At 51.3% G+C, this 16,721-nt stretch overlaps 5 protein-coding genes across 5 annotated transcripts; 2 read left to right on the top strand and 3 right to left on the bottom strand.

Annotated features, from left to right (window-relative positions):
• Positions 1-638: 638 nt before the first annotated feature.
• On the bottom strand, positions 639-1,999 carry HO133_001978 (uncharacterized protein; the record flags this gene model as incomplete). The annotated part of the gene is made up of 4 exons (XM_037292906.1): positions 639-1,009; positions 1,058-1,781; positions 1,840-1,895; positions 1,951-1,999. The coding sequence occupies 4 exons, from the start codon at positions 1,997-1,999 to the stop codon at positions 639-641; spliced, it is 1,200 nt and encodes a 399-aa protein (XP_037151445.1).
• A 566-nt stretch (positions 2,000-2,565) lies between these two features.
• HO133_001977 (uncharacterized protein) lies at positions 2,566-3,506 on the top strand (the record flags this gene model as incomplete). The annotated part of the gene is made up of 2 exons (XM_037292905.1): positions 2,566-2,637; positions 2,691-3,506. The coding sequence occupies 2 exons, from the start codon at positions 2,566-2,568 to the stop codon at positions 3,504-3,506; spliced, it is 888 nt and encodes a 295-aa protein (XP_037151444.1).
• Positions 3,507-9,268: 5,762 nt separating this feature from the next.
• HO133_001976 (uncharacterized protein) lies at positions 9,269-10,630 on the top strand (the record flags this gene model as incomplete). Its single annotated transcript, XM_037292904.1, has 1 exon — positions 9,269-10,630. One exon carries the CDS (start codon positions 9,269-9,271, stop codon positions 10,628-10,630), a length of 1,362 nt encoding a protein of 453 aa, XP_037151443.1.
• Positions 10,631-10,842: 212 nt separating this feature from the next.
• Positions 10,843-11,892, bottom strand: HO133_001975 (uncharacterized protein; the record flags this gene model as incomplete). Its single annotated transcript, XM_037292903.1, has 5 exons — positions 10,843-11,034; positions 11,084-11,229; positions 11,294-11,448; positions 11,497-11,686; positions 11,754-11,892. The coding sequence occupies 5 exons, from the start codon at positions 11,890-11,892 to the stop codon at positions 10,843-10,845; spliced, it is 822 nt and encodes a 273-aa protein (XP_037151442.1).
• A 2,724-nt stretch (positions 11,893-14,616) lies between these two features.
• HO133_001974 (uncharacterized protein) lies at positions 14,617-16,176 on the bottom strand (the record flags this gene model as incomplete). Its single annotated transcript, XM_037292902.1, has 2 exons — positions 14,617-15,474; positions 15,670-16,176. 2 exons carry the CDS (start codon positions 16,174-16,176, stop codon positions 14,617-14,619), a joined length of 1,365 nt encoding a protein of 454 aa, XP_037151441.1.
• Between the last annotated feature and the right edge of the window lie 545 nt (positions 16,177-16,721).

The following is a 16,721-nucleotide window of genomic DNA, read 5'->3' as shown; positions in this document are numbered from 1 at the left end:
TGTAAATGGAAGGTAAACAATCGAAATGTTTCTTCCGCTTTCCGTTCTGTAGACATTTGCGTAATGTTAACCTCGTTTCCTTGATTACTGATTTTTTCTTTTGCAAGCGAGTATATTGCGAAGTAAGTGGAAATATACTTTGTGCCGTTCTGCTGTAAGAGCTGGGAAAACAGTTTAAAGGAAAAAGAAACACAGTCTGGCTAACGGGCTTCGTAGCGCACCGCATACAGTCTACTAGACGAGCTTGTTGCCTCTTGAATTTCTTCTGGACATCTGCTAACTGGATTCATAAATGTGTAGAGTGTCACAGCATGAGAAGAAGAGACAGTATGCGGAAGCGCATCAAGACTTGCTGCCGGAGCCTTCATCAATGAAAACACCCGAGGATTCATGCCCCTCTTCTCTGCATCTGGCAGGCCTCCTTCAAGTATCAAGATCAAAAGATGCGGGTTTGAAAGAATCGCAAGACGATGACGATATACAGAGAGCCAAAGAGTGTACTTTTATGTATTGCCTCTAGATGGTAAAGAGCAACCCGAATACTTCAACTCTCAACTCTTCTTTCAAAACACCCGAACCAAGTACATTCCTATTGCTTTCGGAACTTCGTGAGTAGGAAGCCACCAGTAGCATGCTCTTCAATGCCCATTGACCCCATTAACCCCATTGGCCCCATTGACCCCACTGGCCCCACTGGCCCCATTGGCCCCATTGGCCCCATTGGCCCCATTGACCCCATTGGTCTGCTGCTTGACAACTTTTCTCCTCGTCCGGACCGCATCCGCCAATTGGTAAAGAACCTCAACTGTCGAATCCCAATCGATGCAAGCGTCTGTAATACTGACGCCCTTCTTGAGGCCCTCTGCTCCCTCTGGTGGAACCTTTTGGTTTCCTTCGTTGACATTCGACTCGATCATCACGCCCACGATGGCTGTCTCGCCTTCGCGGAGCTGATCTCCTATCGCTTGAGCGACCTTGGGCTGGTTACGATGGTTCTTCTGCGAGTTGCCTAGCATTCATGAGCGATGAAACAAGACCTATCCTTGACGATACTTACCATGCGAGCAATCGATCATCATGACCTCCTTCTGGTCCGAGTTCCTCAACGCCTCCCTTATGCCCTTTACGCTCTCCTTGTCAAAGTTCGTGCCGTTGGTACCACCTCGCAAGATTACGAAGCCATGCTCGTTCCCGCTCGTCCTCGTGATGGCGGCTAGTCCCTGCTTGGTGACACCCATGAAATGGTGTTTCGAGGCCGCTGATCCAACGGCGTCGATTGCCACCGAAAGAGACCCATCCGTTCCATTCTTGAACCCCACTGGGAAGGAAAGACCACTGGCTAGCTCCCTGTGTAATTGACTCTCCGTAGTCCTTGCACCAATTGCGCCCAACGAAATCAGATCTGCAAGGAACTGCGGCGATATAGTATCAAGCATCTCACTGGCAATTGGCATCCCCAAGCCAGTAAGATCACAGAATAGCTGCCTGGAGACCCTTAAGCCCTTGTTGATCTTGAAGGTCTCGTTTATCTCCGGGTCGTTGATCAGGCCTTTCCAGCCCACGGTTGTTCTGGGCTTCTCGAGATAGGCGCGCATGATGATGCAAAGGTCATCGGAGAGCTTGTTGGAGAGGTCGAAGAGCTTGTGGGCGTACTCGACGTTCGTTGCCGGGTCGTGTAGGGAGCAGGGTCCGACAATGACGACCAGGCGGTCATCTTGCTGTGTTATGATTTGGATGGACTCCTGTCGCCCTTTGGCAACAGTCTCGTAGATCGAGTGAGACTGCATTGGCGAAGGTATCAGTAATTGACATTGTTTTGTAGCTTGGAGAAGGGCATACTCCGGGGATCTCAGACTGCAGCAATTGAGGGGGGATGAGTGGATCTTGTCCGAGAACTGGAAGAAGACCGTCAGTGATATTTCGATTGAGCTTCCAAACCGTTTGGCTTACCTCGAGTGTTCTCGTTCAAGAACATGTCATCGGCTTCGGAGACAGGCATTGTTGAAACGGGTGTTGCAAAAATGTTGAAGAGGCGGTGAGGCTAAAGAGATGATGCTCGGATGGCTTTTGGTGGATAGACACTCGGGTTATTAGCTATTTGTATGACAGACAGCACACCATCACAAAGCTGGCTCGGTTAATGTGCCGACATGATTCAATATCTGTCAAATTCATCAATCGAGCACGGACATTCGGTCCCAAAATCTGCTCTGTGCTCCTGCACTATCGGCCCTTATTTCACCGGTAATCTATTCCTATACGCTAGGGGTTTGAAAACCCTAGCTTGGTAAAACATCTCCGTTTGTTCCTTCCCCATTCATCGCTTGATCGTGGGCCTGCCTGGTTTCAAGTGTCAACATCTGTGTTCGACACTACTCTACAAGTAGCTGGTCTGACCTGCATGATCTCCATGCGAGATGACCCACTTGGTTGAAGGTCATCACTTCACTGCATACATATCTTGCGCACTGCCTGTCATGTTCTGACTTCTCCAACCTGCTATCCAGCCTCGCCCAAAAACCCTGCTTCCTCCACAACTTCACATCACAATCCGCCACGGCAGACATGTTCGCCTCCAGGAAGCGAGGTCGCGAAGACGTGGAGGACGAACTGCAACAATATGCGCCTGATACCAAGGTCAGTGCTACCAACAGTGCTCACCAAGACCGCCTTGCTAACTAGCCCAATAGAGATCAACTTTACCGTTCCGTACTTCACCCAATACCAGACACATCCGCCCTCTCTCACAATCACGAAGCCGACCCTCACCTCTCTTCACACAAACCATCACTCCAGCAGATTCTTCAGAGGAAGAGAACTCGCCGCCCTTCCAACCTACAAATCAAGCCTACCAACTACATTATTCACCTTGTAGCACCAGCTCCGTCCCTCAAAGGGACCAGAGCTTTGACTTAGACATGGACATGGCAGACTCTTTGCCGCTTGTCTCGCCTCGACAATGGGCTCAAGTTCCACGAACTCCATCACCCAAAGCCTCACCATGCACTATGGAGTTTCAACAGTCCGAATCCAAACAACCCCAAAACACTGTTACCGGTGGCCGGCTACCTACTCCAATCTACGGGCACTTCCAGCGATCCATAGACGCAAAGCTCGAAATGGACGGGAACCCAGAGAGTCACGCATCTCGCTTGCAGCAAGAAATCGACTACGAAAATTACGTTCGCCGTCGGAGACTGCCGACCCCTATCGACGAAGATGAGGCTATGGAAACCTCCTCGGCGATGTCAGGAGATATGATGGACTTGCATCTTAATGGCCATAGCAGAAGAGGAGGAGTCGATTACACCTTCTATCCCTCACAGATCTTGGGCTCGTCAGAAAACAGCTTCGAGTATCACTCAAGTTCAGACACTCTTTCGTCTTCGGCAGGCTGTGCTGCCCCACCGCCGAGGAAGCTATCATTCTCGATGGGCCCGAGGGCAAATTGCGAACTTTGCATCCGGAGGGTCCCTGGGCACTCCAATCACATCATCCGGACGTGAGACCAGCACGCGCCTTACGGTCTCATGATCGATATGACTTTTACGATTCATACGCTATGGTTTTTTGACGGCATTAGCGCTTACTGTCTGCGAAATACCCTTTTCTCCACATGAGCCAAGCGCCAAATGTGTCCATAGCTAATCGATAAATTCCGTTCCCCAATCACGATCCACCATGTCCTCCTCAAAATGACAATGTCCACGACCATCTGACTCGATTAGCATTTCTGACCGAATTTAGCGATCAATCCAGCACCAATGCTCGGTCAATTGATTTTTTACTAACCTTCCAAGGCAAGTCTCTCGTTTCACCATGTTGCAAGATCCAGATCTGTCCATTCAATTTCCTATACTTGCAAATCTCCCGCCTGCCCCGTCCCCACCATCTGCACTCCAGAAATGTCAAAATGGAACCATTCGAACACTTGCGAAGTTGTAGTGGTCGGATATACGGATATACAGTCGTCGGAAACGAATTTACTTTAGTTCCCTTCTGTATAAGCGCGCCATTCTCGCGGGTGAAGAACCTGAAACGGCGCCAGGGGTTATCTTCTGCATGAGCTTAAGTTAATTTATGGACCACGGGTGGGATGCTATTTTTACCAGATGCGTCTTCGGAAGCCGGAGTGAGACGGGTCTGGAGGGTGGGTTGGAACTTGGAAGGGGAAATCCACGACCTGGTGTTTCGATATTAGGAGCGCTACTGGTCGCCACTGCCGGAGATGTCGCAGGCGAAGGAGGGATAGGAGAATAGAAGATGGTAAGTATTGACGAGGCTAGAGTTTTGGGACCATGTTTTGTTACCAGCTAACAGGATAGATTCTGTTCTTCAGATCCCACCATAATTCTGTATTTTTCACAGGGCTTTCGGCACATCGGCGTCAAAATTCTTCCTTCAAGATAGGCAGGAGCTGAACACGTTTGTGCAAGAGTGACTACCACTCTTTAGAGATCAAGGTGCATGGACTAAGATCGTCTGTTTCCGCCTTTTTTCTGAGATCTGATACCAAGGGCCGGTGATTATAATTCCCGATGCGAGAATCAGATGGGTGACAGACGCCAAACCCAGCAAAAACTCTAAATCTCAAAAGCACATCATGTAAAATCAAGACAAAACAGTCCACATACCGCGCCTTGACTTCCCTGAAGTATATGTCTTACGATTTGAGTGGGCGATCTTAAAAGAGATTTCTCACGTAAGGGAAAGTATTGCCATTGACCCTCGTACCCTCCTTTTCCTTTGACCTGGACTCGATTGATCGTCGCCGTCTGGACATACTTTGCTTGTCGATCACCGTCTTGCAGTTGAATCTGACCTATTGTGACAATGGTAGCAGCACGCGGATCGCCCAATCGTTGTCACTCGATGATTAGCATCCGATTCTGGGCTTTTGTGAGAATGGCAGCAGCAAGCGAACTGCCCGCAGTAGCTTATCTCAAAGTCCTCATCCATGCACGTCCATCCCACCAGATTCTTGTTGACGACAGACTTTCAAGTGGACTTACTGTAGGCCCCGCATCAATGACCTTGTACTGGGAATTGTGTTCAGACGGACGAAGGAACAAGCCATGATTATGGTATGCATCTGGACAAAAGGCAGCGAATCAACTTTCCTCTAGAGCCTCCACGTCGATAAGAGCTGCATCGGCCAATCGGGATCAGCTCCGAAGATACCGGAGTACCAGGAGCTAGGTAGCTCCGGGTGCTAGAGGCCGCACCTCGGGAGCTAGGTACCTTGAGGTACACCGGAAGCTGCCCCACCAAACCTTTTTGAAGTTGAGATCTATGCCAACAACAGGAGGTCTCTGGGGGACATGTCATCAAACACCAACCCGATTCCAATCCCGAAGTCGTGCGATTCAGACAAGATTCTCGGCTGGATGTGTGCACAAAGGCATGGGGACCCTGCGCATGCGCGTGCCTCTGCCTGCAGGGCAATGCAGGGCATTGCAGGCCCATGCCTTCAGGGTGCATTGCGACAATGTGGCCCCCAGCTCCTACAGCTCGAAGTGCCACTTGGTCCTACCTTAGGAGCGGGCGACTTGCGCAGATCGGCTCGGGCAGCTCCCAGCGCTAGGAGCTAGCCCCCAAATGGTTCCCGATTTGGCTGATGCTGTCATAGACTCCCTACATGCACCGGACTCCACACCAGCACCAGCGTTGCACCTCTACGCAGTGCTGGTGACTATCAGCGCTATCGCCCTGGTACCGTGAAGCAAGGACCACCGCATGAAGTCCTACATTCGATAGCAGTCCCGGCCAAGCGTCACGTTGGTAGCGTAAATCGATATGGCGATGCGCATCTCAACAAAGTCCCGCACCAACAGGTGTGACAAATATTCTGTCAAGTTCAGAGCCTCTCAGTAACCGGGAGTCTCTCCAGCGGTAAGTTGACACTACTTGGGGACCGCTGTCAGAGTATCACGTTGCACGTCAAATCGAAAGCCCACGTTGCAGTGGCCATTCTTCTACTACAGGGCGATAACGATAAGCTCACGTTCCAGTGCCACAGCCTCGGTGCATCACACACACATACACGTCTAAATCTACACGTCATACATATCTACACTCTACACATACACACGTCATACACGTGTCTACTATCGTCGTGATCCTCTTTCTATGCAGAGATCCCACGTCAAGACTCGGTATAATGTATACACCGACACTTAGCAAAATTCCAGGTCATATGTTAGGGCTTGTATGGCTATATTATATCATATCAATTGAATGACCACACGTTGTAGTCGGCTGGCGGTAGATATATAATCAGTTAATGAGAAGGAGGATGATTATGGAGAATAGAGGGAGATTCGAGAGGTGATTTAGATAAGGATATAAGGGCAGGGTAGATTAGCTTATAAAAAAACGGTCACGGAGAGGGCAGGCGTCGAACGTTATCATACTATCTAGAAGTTCAAGGTTTATGAGGATATGTGGGTATACCCTACGTGGTAGGAGGCTGAGTTCGATAACTTAGACGTTAAAGGGTGGCCCAGTCAGCCACGTGGCTCCATGCTGCTAGGCCCATAAAGTTCCCATTGTCGTTATAGCATCAGGCTGCACACAGAAACAAAGAAGACACACAATAACCAAAGAATATATCCTCCAGACTCCGCGACCACTTTTGCAGGTTGTGCTTCTCCTCGGTCCATTGACAGAGCAGATCATGTCCATCTCCACGAAAGTACGTGCTGTATGACCGGAACCAGTATGTGTAGATGACCGCCCTACCACCATCACGACTAGATTGCCATCGATCACTTCCGCAGGTCGGAGCGGGCGTCCAAAGTGTGCGCAGACCACACGGACGGTCGGTATCTCTAATCCTTCTATGGACCTCGAACTGAAAGTGCAAACACTTGTTGACGAGACCAGAAGTAATACCGAAGGATGTTTTTCTCTTCCATGCTTCATATGATAAGAGCGGAAAGCTGTGTGTCGCTCTTCGCTAGAGATGAGGGATCTGGTGGCTTTCAAAAATTCTCTTTCAATCTTGACCATGAGCATGCTCTTCATCGGTCCCGATACTCTGTAAGAGGTAGTGTAGTTACTTCTTCCATGCCACACCGACAAAAGATGTTTCTTCGGGTCGGTTCCATTATCGAAAGTGCTCCCAGAAAATATTTACTCCTAAGAGCTTGCATCGCCCACTACGCCACTGTTTTGTGCAACGGTAATGAGTAAAAGTAAAATCTTTCTATAAACACAACAGTCCACCGCTTCTCTGTACTAGTACAGGCATGCCAGGAAATCCTTAAACGAAACCATGCCTCTCACAATTCTCCCAACGGAGCTTCCGCTGCATGTCCTCGAGTATGCCCTTAAACAAGACCTAGGGAACATCTCTCCAACGCGCCGCCGCTGTCGATCCGCCGCAGTGAACGCTCTACCATGCCTGCGAAGCCAGGACCCCGTATACCCTTTCGAAAACACCTACACACAAAGCGTCGTTCGACGGACGCCCGCCCAATGATGCGCTCTTGATTTTGACCGCGGCGTGAAGATGTACTGGTACCTTTCCTTGGCGCTTGCAAGTCGGTCGTTGCATTGCATATCTCACCATTGCAGCGTCTCCGTGGGTTGAAACTGCAGCTGCTTGGCTCTGATATCACGAACCTGTCCCTTGGACGCAGTGATGTATCGATCCAGAGCTTCGGACGATTGTTAAATGGAATACAGGCCGCAAAAGCCTTTTCAATTGTCTGCTGCGGGCATGCCTCCAATTGGTGGACTCCCTAGAAATCAAGGATCTCCTATTGAGATACTCCCGGAGTACACTGTAACCCATCAGGCTCGCTACATCGACGCAATTGGCAGACGGATCATCTACATCGGCCCTCTGACCGACTTCAAAGTGCTTAAATCTGCCGAGATGAGCGTTCGCATGGCCATAAGACACGATGCGGTCGAAAAAAGGTCAAGTAGATGGATTGTCGTCGCGGACCCGCTGTTACGCATACAGACCCGGCAACGCAGGGGATTTCTTCGCGGACCTCCATCGGCTCAAGAACCACGGTACCAGGTATCGAGTCACCACATCCCACCGCCACCGGTCTTCAGACGTAGACGTGTGGGACAAGGCCTTGCCTCCTCTCGCTTCGAAGTCGTTCCTTTGCCAAGGTGGTTGTGGTTCGTACAGAGTGATGAGCTCTAGGGGGTAGCGAAGCGATTGGAGCTCGCGCGCGCAAGGGGTGCAAAGTCCCCCGGTCGAAAAAGGAAGACGGCCTCGACCCATCGTGGTCCACCAAAACAATCGCGATCAAACTCACACTCTGGGGCCAAACATGTGCCTATCGTTCCTCTTAGCGTGTAGATCACTGAGGTCTGTCTTCATTGTTCGGTCAAACACCAGTGAAAGTGGGCTGCATGCACGCTGCCGGCCGTGTGGTGACCATTACAAGGTGCACTATTTGTCAGAGATGCCTAAACACTATGTTGTAAATATCGACCGCACTCCGCTTCTTTTCCTTTCATTGATTCATCTCCCAGCTCCCAGAAATAACCTTACAAATATATACAATAAGATACCGTGCCGGTGGCCTTCTCATACAGTTGTGTACTTCCATCTCCCACAACTGGCATGAGCTTGGCAATCAACCTCGTTCTTCCTCGTATGCTGACCTTTGAGCTTCCCCGTGCAACTTCTGTGACATCGACACCGCCAACGCTGAGCTCGAAGATCTTCTCAAAGCCAGTCCCCGCCCTCGCACTGCCCTAAAGGTCGGCCTAATCGCCCGTCTGCAACAGTACGACACGGGGATATCCACCAGACCCAATCTACAAGCACAGCTGGTGCCGAAGACGAGATCAGATGGGACCACGAGGCAGCGACTTCCACCGACCCAAAAGGTGCTGCCACAACAATGGCGTTATGTTGTAACGCACAAAGAAATAGGTAGCATGTACCAATGCCACTAGCTTATTGTTCAACAGTTCTTTGCCCAGGCGCAAGAAGTGACACAAAGACATTGTCTCAATGCCGTATCATTGAATCCTCAGTTGGCAATACATAACGAGCTCGACACCGAGGCCTCTGACACCATGCTCACCTTTAAATATCCTGACCTTGATCTTCGTTCTTTCTTACTTTCTTCCTTCCCCACCATCACCATCACCATCACCATCATCACCGTCTACCAAAATCTCAGTCCTCGAATCGCAGAACCTCATACAAAACCTCAGAACCGACCCCCCTATTTTCGGAACATCAATACTCCAGTCCACTCCCATCCCAACCTACCACCCCAGCTTGCTCAAAATGTCCAGCCAGGGACAACCCTCCTCCTCGCTTCCGTCCTCACGCGCCACCACGACCGAGAGATCGGACTCCGAAATCCCAAAAGACTGGCGATGCAGCTGCGGCACCGGCGACGGGTCCGGAAGCTACATCCAATGCGACAACGAGGACTGCCGCGTGGGATGGTATCACTGGGAATGCGTCCGGGTGACGGAGGAGCCCGCCGGGACGTGGCTGTGCCCGAGCTGCAGTCCCAACGCGGCGTTCTACATCAAGCAGTTGGTGAAAGGGCGAGCAGCGTCGCCGCTCCTTCCCACATCCGGGAAAGCGGTCACTCCAACCTCGTCCAAGGCGAAGGAGCCGGTCCCCGAGGTCAAGGAGAAGGGAACGGTGAAGAAAGGTATCGCCGTCAAGGACCCGGTTGCCGAAGAGGCGAAGGGTCAGGAGGCAGAGACCACGAACGGGAAGATATCAAAGAAAGGCATCGCAACGAAGAAGGCAGCGTCCGAAAGAGCCAAGCCGAGATGGATTGGCTGGGTGGAGATGTCTTCGGATGGCGAGGAAGACTACAAGAAGAAGGTGAACGCCAAATTCCTGATGGAGGATGGCGTCAAGGGGAAGCGCACGAGGGGCTCGAAAGCCTCACCCGAAGAGGACGAGACCGGGCCGCGGAGGTTTAGGACCCGTTCGAGGCCAGGGAGAAAGGCCAAGAACGTGGTAGAGACGGACTCAGATGAGGAGGAAGGAAGTGAGAGAATGGACTCTGTCTACCAGAAGCACGAGGAGGAGGAGGAGGAGGAGGAGGAGGAAGACCAGGAGGAGACTTCGGGTTCCGAGGACGGGTCCATGCACGAAGAAGCACCCGTCAACAAGGATGCACCGGTCAAGAACGATGCATCTGTCTTCCAAGAGGACGACGAAGAGGACACCATGGAAATCGACCAGGAGTCCGAGAAGGAAGACCAGGGCAGCGCGGACGAGCCATCCGACACGGACGGGGAGGACTCCGACGTTTCCCCCCCAGCCCGTCGTGAACGAGAGTCCGGGGCACCCGGTCCAGTCCGCAAGGGCGGTGGGAACGGGGCCGACGGCCCAAGCCAAAGGACCGCGACATGCGCTCCGGCTGCCAGGTCGGACACCCCGTCGCGGTTCCCGACTTCAGACCGCACCGGAGGAATGGTAGCGGCGTCCCCTACGGGCGACGACGCTATGGACCTCGACGAGGGAGGCGAGGGCCACGGGAGCCATGGTGGGCGAATGGCTGTGACCGTCAGCCCGGCCGTGGAGAGCAACGACTACGCTGCTCGCTATCAACGCCAGGGCAACTGCTGGGGAGAATTCCCCGAGTCCGCGATCCGGAGCACGCTTCCGCGCCTTGCTTAAGCCATTTCAAGGGTCGATAGGGCTTCTCGGGAGATGGAGGTAATCAGCGTGGTTCCTGAGATATCGAGCATTACTGCATAATATTTAGAATCGCATTGCTTAGTATAAATGACAACATATGCAAAACCCATTTATGTCCCTGAAATCGCAATGAATCATACCATTAAAAAGTCAGCCGTACCTGCGCCCATAAACATATCGAACCTCCGTGATCATCCATTCACCCACCCCAGAGCATCACGGTCTTCCAATCGGGGCCCACCGCCCACCATGTGCGACATGATTGGCACCCACATTATGAGCACCTCCACTGCCCACATTCCCGAGCTGATGTCCCGCGTGCGCTTGCTGCGGTTTGACCGATCTCTTGCAGCCCCGCCTGCCGCAAGTGACGAGCCAGAGCACTTGATGTGGCTTCCACCAGCCGACCATAATCGCTACCGCAACCCCGACCATAGTGACAGCGACACCGACGGATGTGACAATGATACCGGCCTTTTCTCCGGCTGAGAGGCTAGACGGAGAGGACTCAGTAGGCGAGGAGCCGACGTTCGAGGCTGTTGAGAAAGGACTGGATTGGCCGGGTGCGGTAGAGGAGGCTGGGGCGGAGGTTCTTGTTAGCTTGGCGTTTCCGTTCGAAGGCTCTATGCTAAGACTGCATACCTGCTGTGCCCGCTGCTGGTGAGTTGCCACCCAAGAACGTCTGAAGAGCCAGCACGGTGCCGGATGTCTGGCCGCACGCCAAGGAGAAATACGTAGAGACGGCCCCCAGGCTCAGCGACCGAGCGTACGAGAAGCAGGATGGAGCAGCCGAAGAGCTTTCGAAGGTATCAGACTATTTTCTCATCATAAAAGGTCCAGCTCACCAAGACAGAATGGAGGTATATATCGATGAGCAGTCTGATGCATCTAGACCCCCGGCACAGAGCTGAGCACCGTAGTCCGCGCAGATGCGGTAGTTTCCTGCGCACTGGATCTGGTCGCAGCAGGCCCATCCTATCATGTCTTGTACCGTAGACGTGCAGGAGTAGCTCGTAGGACACGTAAGTGGTGATTCTAGGAAAAGGGGGTCGTGCATGTCAGTAGACAATCCGAGGTAGAAAGAGTACCGATGGTGACATACTGACATCGCCGCTAACAAAACCGCAGGTAGATACATCTCCTCGAGCAAAAAGAGAGTTGACATCAACTCGAGGGGCTTGGGTGATCAGTGGCTCTCTGGCATGCACAAGGTAGCGATCAGGAAATGACAAGGCTACCATGGGCCAGGAAGTAAGACAGAGAAACGCGCAGTACGCCATGATAATGCCCGCGATCTTCGACCAGCGTCAGAGGATTTGAATGCCAAACTTGGAGCTGACAGTTCCTATGCACGAAATCCGAGTATGATGCAGGATAGAAAGTGAAATAGAGCGTGGGGTGCGACGATAGGCGCCATAATCCCTTCCATTTGCCTTGCGCTGACGGCAAACACTATGCTCTTCGCTCGTCTGTCAACCCCGGCCACGAGGTTTCAGATGCTGCATGTCGATGTGCCCGATTTGGCAAGCAGGCTTAGGTTATGATTTTGATGACTGGGTGGTCTCCCACGCCAAATTGTGATTGGCCAAGTAACTGTCTTGGCCCTGCACCTCGTAATTCCTTCTCGACTAATCAAGGAGTAAGCAAACGCCACAACGAAATCGGTCGATACCAAACCTCTGACAAATCAACCGAACGATAGCGAAGGGTTTGACTGGTCTAGCTACTAAAATTGCAAGAATCTCACGAAATCAGCATACAACAATATTGATGTCCAGCCGCTTCGCAAGCTCCATCGCGCAGTTCATACATTCGTCTTGATGCAAAACGCAGTATTCTATCGTCCCAGCCAGCTGCAGCAGCTGATGGAAAGGGTGGCCATGATGATCGATAAGCAGACACCGGTCGCCAAGGCCTTAATGTCTGGTCTCAAAGGCACGAACGCCTCCGTCAAGCTGCCTGCGGGCGAATCAAATCTATGACTGCAGGAGGGCGTGAAAGTTGTTTGACTAATACCACCTAGTAGATTTCGGGGGCTGACCTCAACAGTACGATAGTCTCCGGGTTCGATGCCTGATCCCTCTGCATATATGAGCTTCGAAGGCGGCTCTTCTTGGTCTCTCAACGATAACATATAAATCACGGGATAACGATGCGTTGGTATTAGGATGTAATCTATGCTTAATTGTGAAGGTACTGGCCTTTTGGTACGGTATGTTTGCCATGGTCTGTAACGACTCGTCTCCTTAGACACAAGGGCACCGATGGTCATTCCCTGCCAGTGAACGGATCCTCGAAGACAACATAATTGAAGGTACTAACTCTACTGGGCGGCGCCTGTCTCCAAGATAGCAGGATAAATGGACTTGACGAATAGAAGAGGATAATGCAGCGGGCTGGCCCGCCATCATGGCCAGCCAATGTCAATGCGTATTCAATGACCGATCTGCTGCTTCAGCTTAAGACTAGCAGCTTCTCTGTCAAGATGGGGCGCCAACCAGGGATAGATAGCCTCTTCCATCTTGAGCATCTTCCAATGAAGTCGGCGATGACTGCAAAGTACCAGTCTGGTTGACCAGGCAATAGAGATCCGCCGTACGGGAAAGACAACATGGGAAATTTTTGAGCCGGATGTCCTGTTGCAAAGAACCTCAGACTTAAGACATCCACAGCAAATACTCCCAGCTTGGCCTCAAAACAACACGAATTGAATGGAATTAGTGTTCCGTCCGTGGGTGGGGACACTTCTGAACTCTCAGAATACCTGAACCTGCAGGTGTTACAGTTGCACATCTTTTTTTCATGTCCTCCAACAAACTCGTCATGTCAGGATCTTCTTGCGGTAGATTGAGGCTGCCATCCAAGATTTGTCGCACAGCGGAAAGCCGACTTTCGAGGTCTTGAAAAGCATTTGGTCGGAGACTTGCCATCGGTGTCTCGTGGCCCTTCTGCACAACATCCTCCATGGTCGTGCACAGCACAATCCGTGGCAATACGTACTTTGATAAAATCGATCACTAGAGCTGCGAACTGACGCTCGAAGACATTCGGGGAATGTTACGTATACAAAAAAGAGCTTTCTGTGAATTTACAATATCGAGCGCTTTGTGGAGGGAAAGGTGCTCTTAAGAAACCGTCTTCGCCAGAACGGAAGGGACTCCCCAATGTTTTGTAAGTCGTGAGGGGTAGCCAAGGAGCAGAGATGGAGCTGACCGCACAGAGACAGATTGACGTAAGACAAACGGCGATGGTATCCGATATATCAAGCTGACGCAAGTCCCGAACGTTGAGCAATTGTAATACTTGGCTGTATCTGCTACGTTGCTATTCTGGTGGCAGATGCAGCGCATGTCCTTGATCAAGTCAGTCACTCCTCGAGTCGGACTGACTCTTCAGAAGACTTGCCTTCAGGACTATCTACTGACCTTGGATACGGTCAATACTCAAAGTATAGCAAGATTATTGACCCTTTCCTAACCCTCGATGAAGAAATCAGTCTGGTTCACCTAATTTGCTTGGGCGAAGGATCAAGCGAGCATCCTCGGATTGGCCCAGTGGTTCAATGCGTGGATAAAATGCAGTCAGCCGTGCCAACCAACCAAAAGGGCCTTGGCAATTTTCCCTGAAGCAACGAAGCCTATCACATGACGTTATGAAAGGATGGCCGCACCGTCATGTTCCACACATGGCTCCAATCATACCCGAACTTAGTGCAGCGGTGGACCGTGGATCACGAAAAGTAATAAGCTGAAACCTTGGGATTTTTCGCGTCTGATGCTGATCGAACCCAACCATTGAATTTGTTTCGATCTTGTGCAACGAGAACTGTCCAATGCCGGGACGGATCATGCTGCTCCTTCAAGCTGCCCCTCATTTGGCAGGAGCTTGTCACAAGCAAGAGTTGTCTACAGGATGAATAACTTCAAGAAACCGTTATGCTCGCATGGTCAAACCCCTCGAGCCCCTCAAGAATTCACCACACTGGCGGCCATAGCCCCCGCAACAGCGGCTCCAAGCACGGCACTGTCTATCGTGCTCTCCAAAACTATTCTCTTTTTTCCTGCAACGCTGTCATGTGTTACCATTTCATCCAGAGTTGCCTGCGCCCTCTCCATGTAGCCAGGGTATTTATTGATGATGCTGCCATCACAGCCAATGGTGACATGGTCCATGTCTATGGTCTCTAGCTTTTGAAGCATTGCCGTTAACGCATGTATTCCGACCGTGAAATAGGCAATCGAGCGGGTGGACACCCGTCTCACGACGTCTTTGATGAACACGATATCCCTCTCGCTTGGCATATGAGGGAATGGATGCCGTTGCTGGAACAAAGCGCGCGAGTCTGCAAGCCCAGGTGATGTGTCAATATCGATAAAAGCCAGATCCTTGGTGTCAAATGCATAAGGAGTATTGCCAAACGATTGTGACAGTAGTCCATCGAAAAGCCCGGCTGTTTGTGTAGCTTCCACAATTATCAACCGTACAATCTCGCCAGTGTACTTGCCCGCAACAAGGTATTCGAACGGCTGGTAGTCTGGGAGGGTATGTGCAGTATTAAGAATGTCGTCCCAACGAGTCGTAGGAAATATGCCTTTGCCGAACATGCTGAGCTCAGTATTGGTCAGGACGTGGGTAATATTTCCCACTGGTGACGCCCTTGATCGGAACTTGGACGAATCCAGGGCGGCAATTGGCAAATGTACAGCGGCATTCATGCCGGTTCCGAGAATCGTAGCTAAGCGTGTGGCAGGATCGAGGTACGCGCGGGCAAGGAGGGCTGAGGAGGAGTCGTTGACTATGGCGTCAAGACGAACATTGAGCTTCTATAGAACAACAAAATCAGCATTAGACCACAAGAAGAGGGTATGTAAACGGGCAAGTACAGCACGCTGGGAAGCTTTTGTGATGATTTCCCCAAGGTCACGACCAACGAGATACTCGGAGCAATGAAATCCCTTGCCCATGCCCAGCACGTTACCGCTTCTTATGGATGTCTGACTGTTCCAACATCAGCTGACTTGGTCTCGGACGTGTGTTGTAGGTCCCATGGTCTGGACTGACTCGAGGGGAAAGGACCAGGCAACGCCCATTGGTAGAGGTCCATTGCCTGCCGTATAGCCCGAGGGTTTGGCTTCCACCCCAAGCAATTCCCCAATCCGCTCAGCCATCCAGTCAAAGAAAGCATACTCCTTCAGCTGCCGTATGTCCGTATCTATGGGAAAGCACATTGTTTGTTGGATCCGCATGCCCAAATCCCTTCCATTAAGCTCCACGAGCGCCATCCGTAGATTTGAGCCACCAACCTCTAACGCCAAAAATGTTCCTTGCTCTTGTCCCGTAGGTAGTTCATAGTTTAAAGAAGGCAGCATGCGTTGTGACTGCGCGCCGGAGGTGAGCTGCTCTTGAAGCTCAGCTTGAAGCTTCTTCGACAAGGCGAGTAGGTCTTCGATCCGCAATCGTTGCTCGAATTGGCTTTGCACCTCTTGTAGGAAGCTTTCCAGAGAGGTTGGATGCTGTATAGACATGGCGGTGTCTTTGGAGTTGAGCTTGGGCGATTGAAGGGGTGTTATAGGAGCTGTCCATGATCTGAGGCGAGTATTGTGGTCACATCAATTGAAAGGGCAGGAGCCTTGTGGGAGCTGTCCTAGAGCTGTACCAAGCCAGAGGGACTACGACCATCAGAAGGTGTGGAGCATTAATCATGTACGAAGGTTGAAAGCACGCGGTAGCGGCAATTGTTCAAGGAATGGGGCAGTTGAGAGGGAGCGCAGCCATTGAGAAGAGCGGCGTGAAGGTTGGCGAATGTCTCAAAGCCTTGGCGCCTGGGCATCGTACCCTTCGTGGCAGGATGAATGGAATGCGTAGCTCTTGAAGTTGGCGACGATCTTAAGTGATGGTCCATACTGTTGTGTGTGTCGGAACATGTTAGGCAATCCAACCATAAAGGTGGAATATAGGCTCTCATTTACTCCAAAAATACAGCTTTACGTCCCATGCACTTGGCAAATAGTACTGAAATCTGCTGCTATAAGTTTGCTACCTGATACGATCGTTGCTATCGGCTCGCACT

The sequence above is a fragment of the Letharia lupina genome (genome assembly GCF_014066315.1).
Source record: "Letharia lupina isolate WasteWater1 chromosome Unknown contig_13, whole genome shotgun sequence".
In the NCBI taxonomy this organism is placed as follows: domain Eukaryota; kingdom Fungi; phylum Ascomycota; class Lecanoromycetes; order Lecanorales; family Parmeliaceae; genus Letharia; species Letharia lupina.
This window is presented reverse-complemented; position numbering and strand designations above follow the sequence as displayed.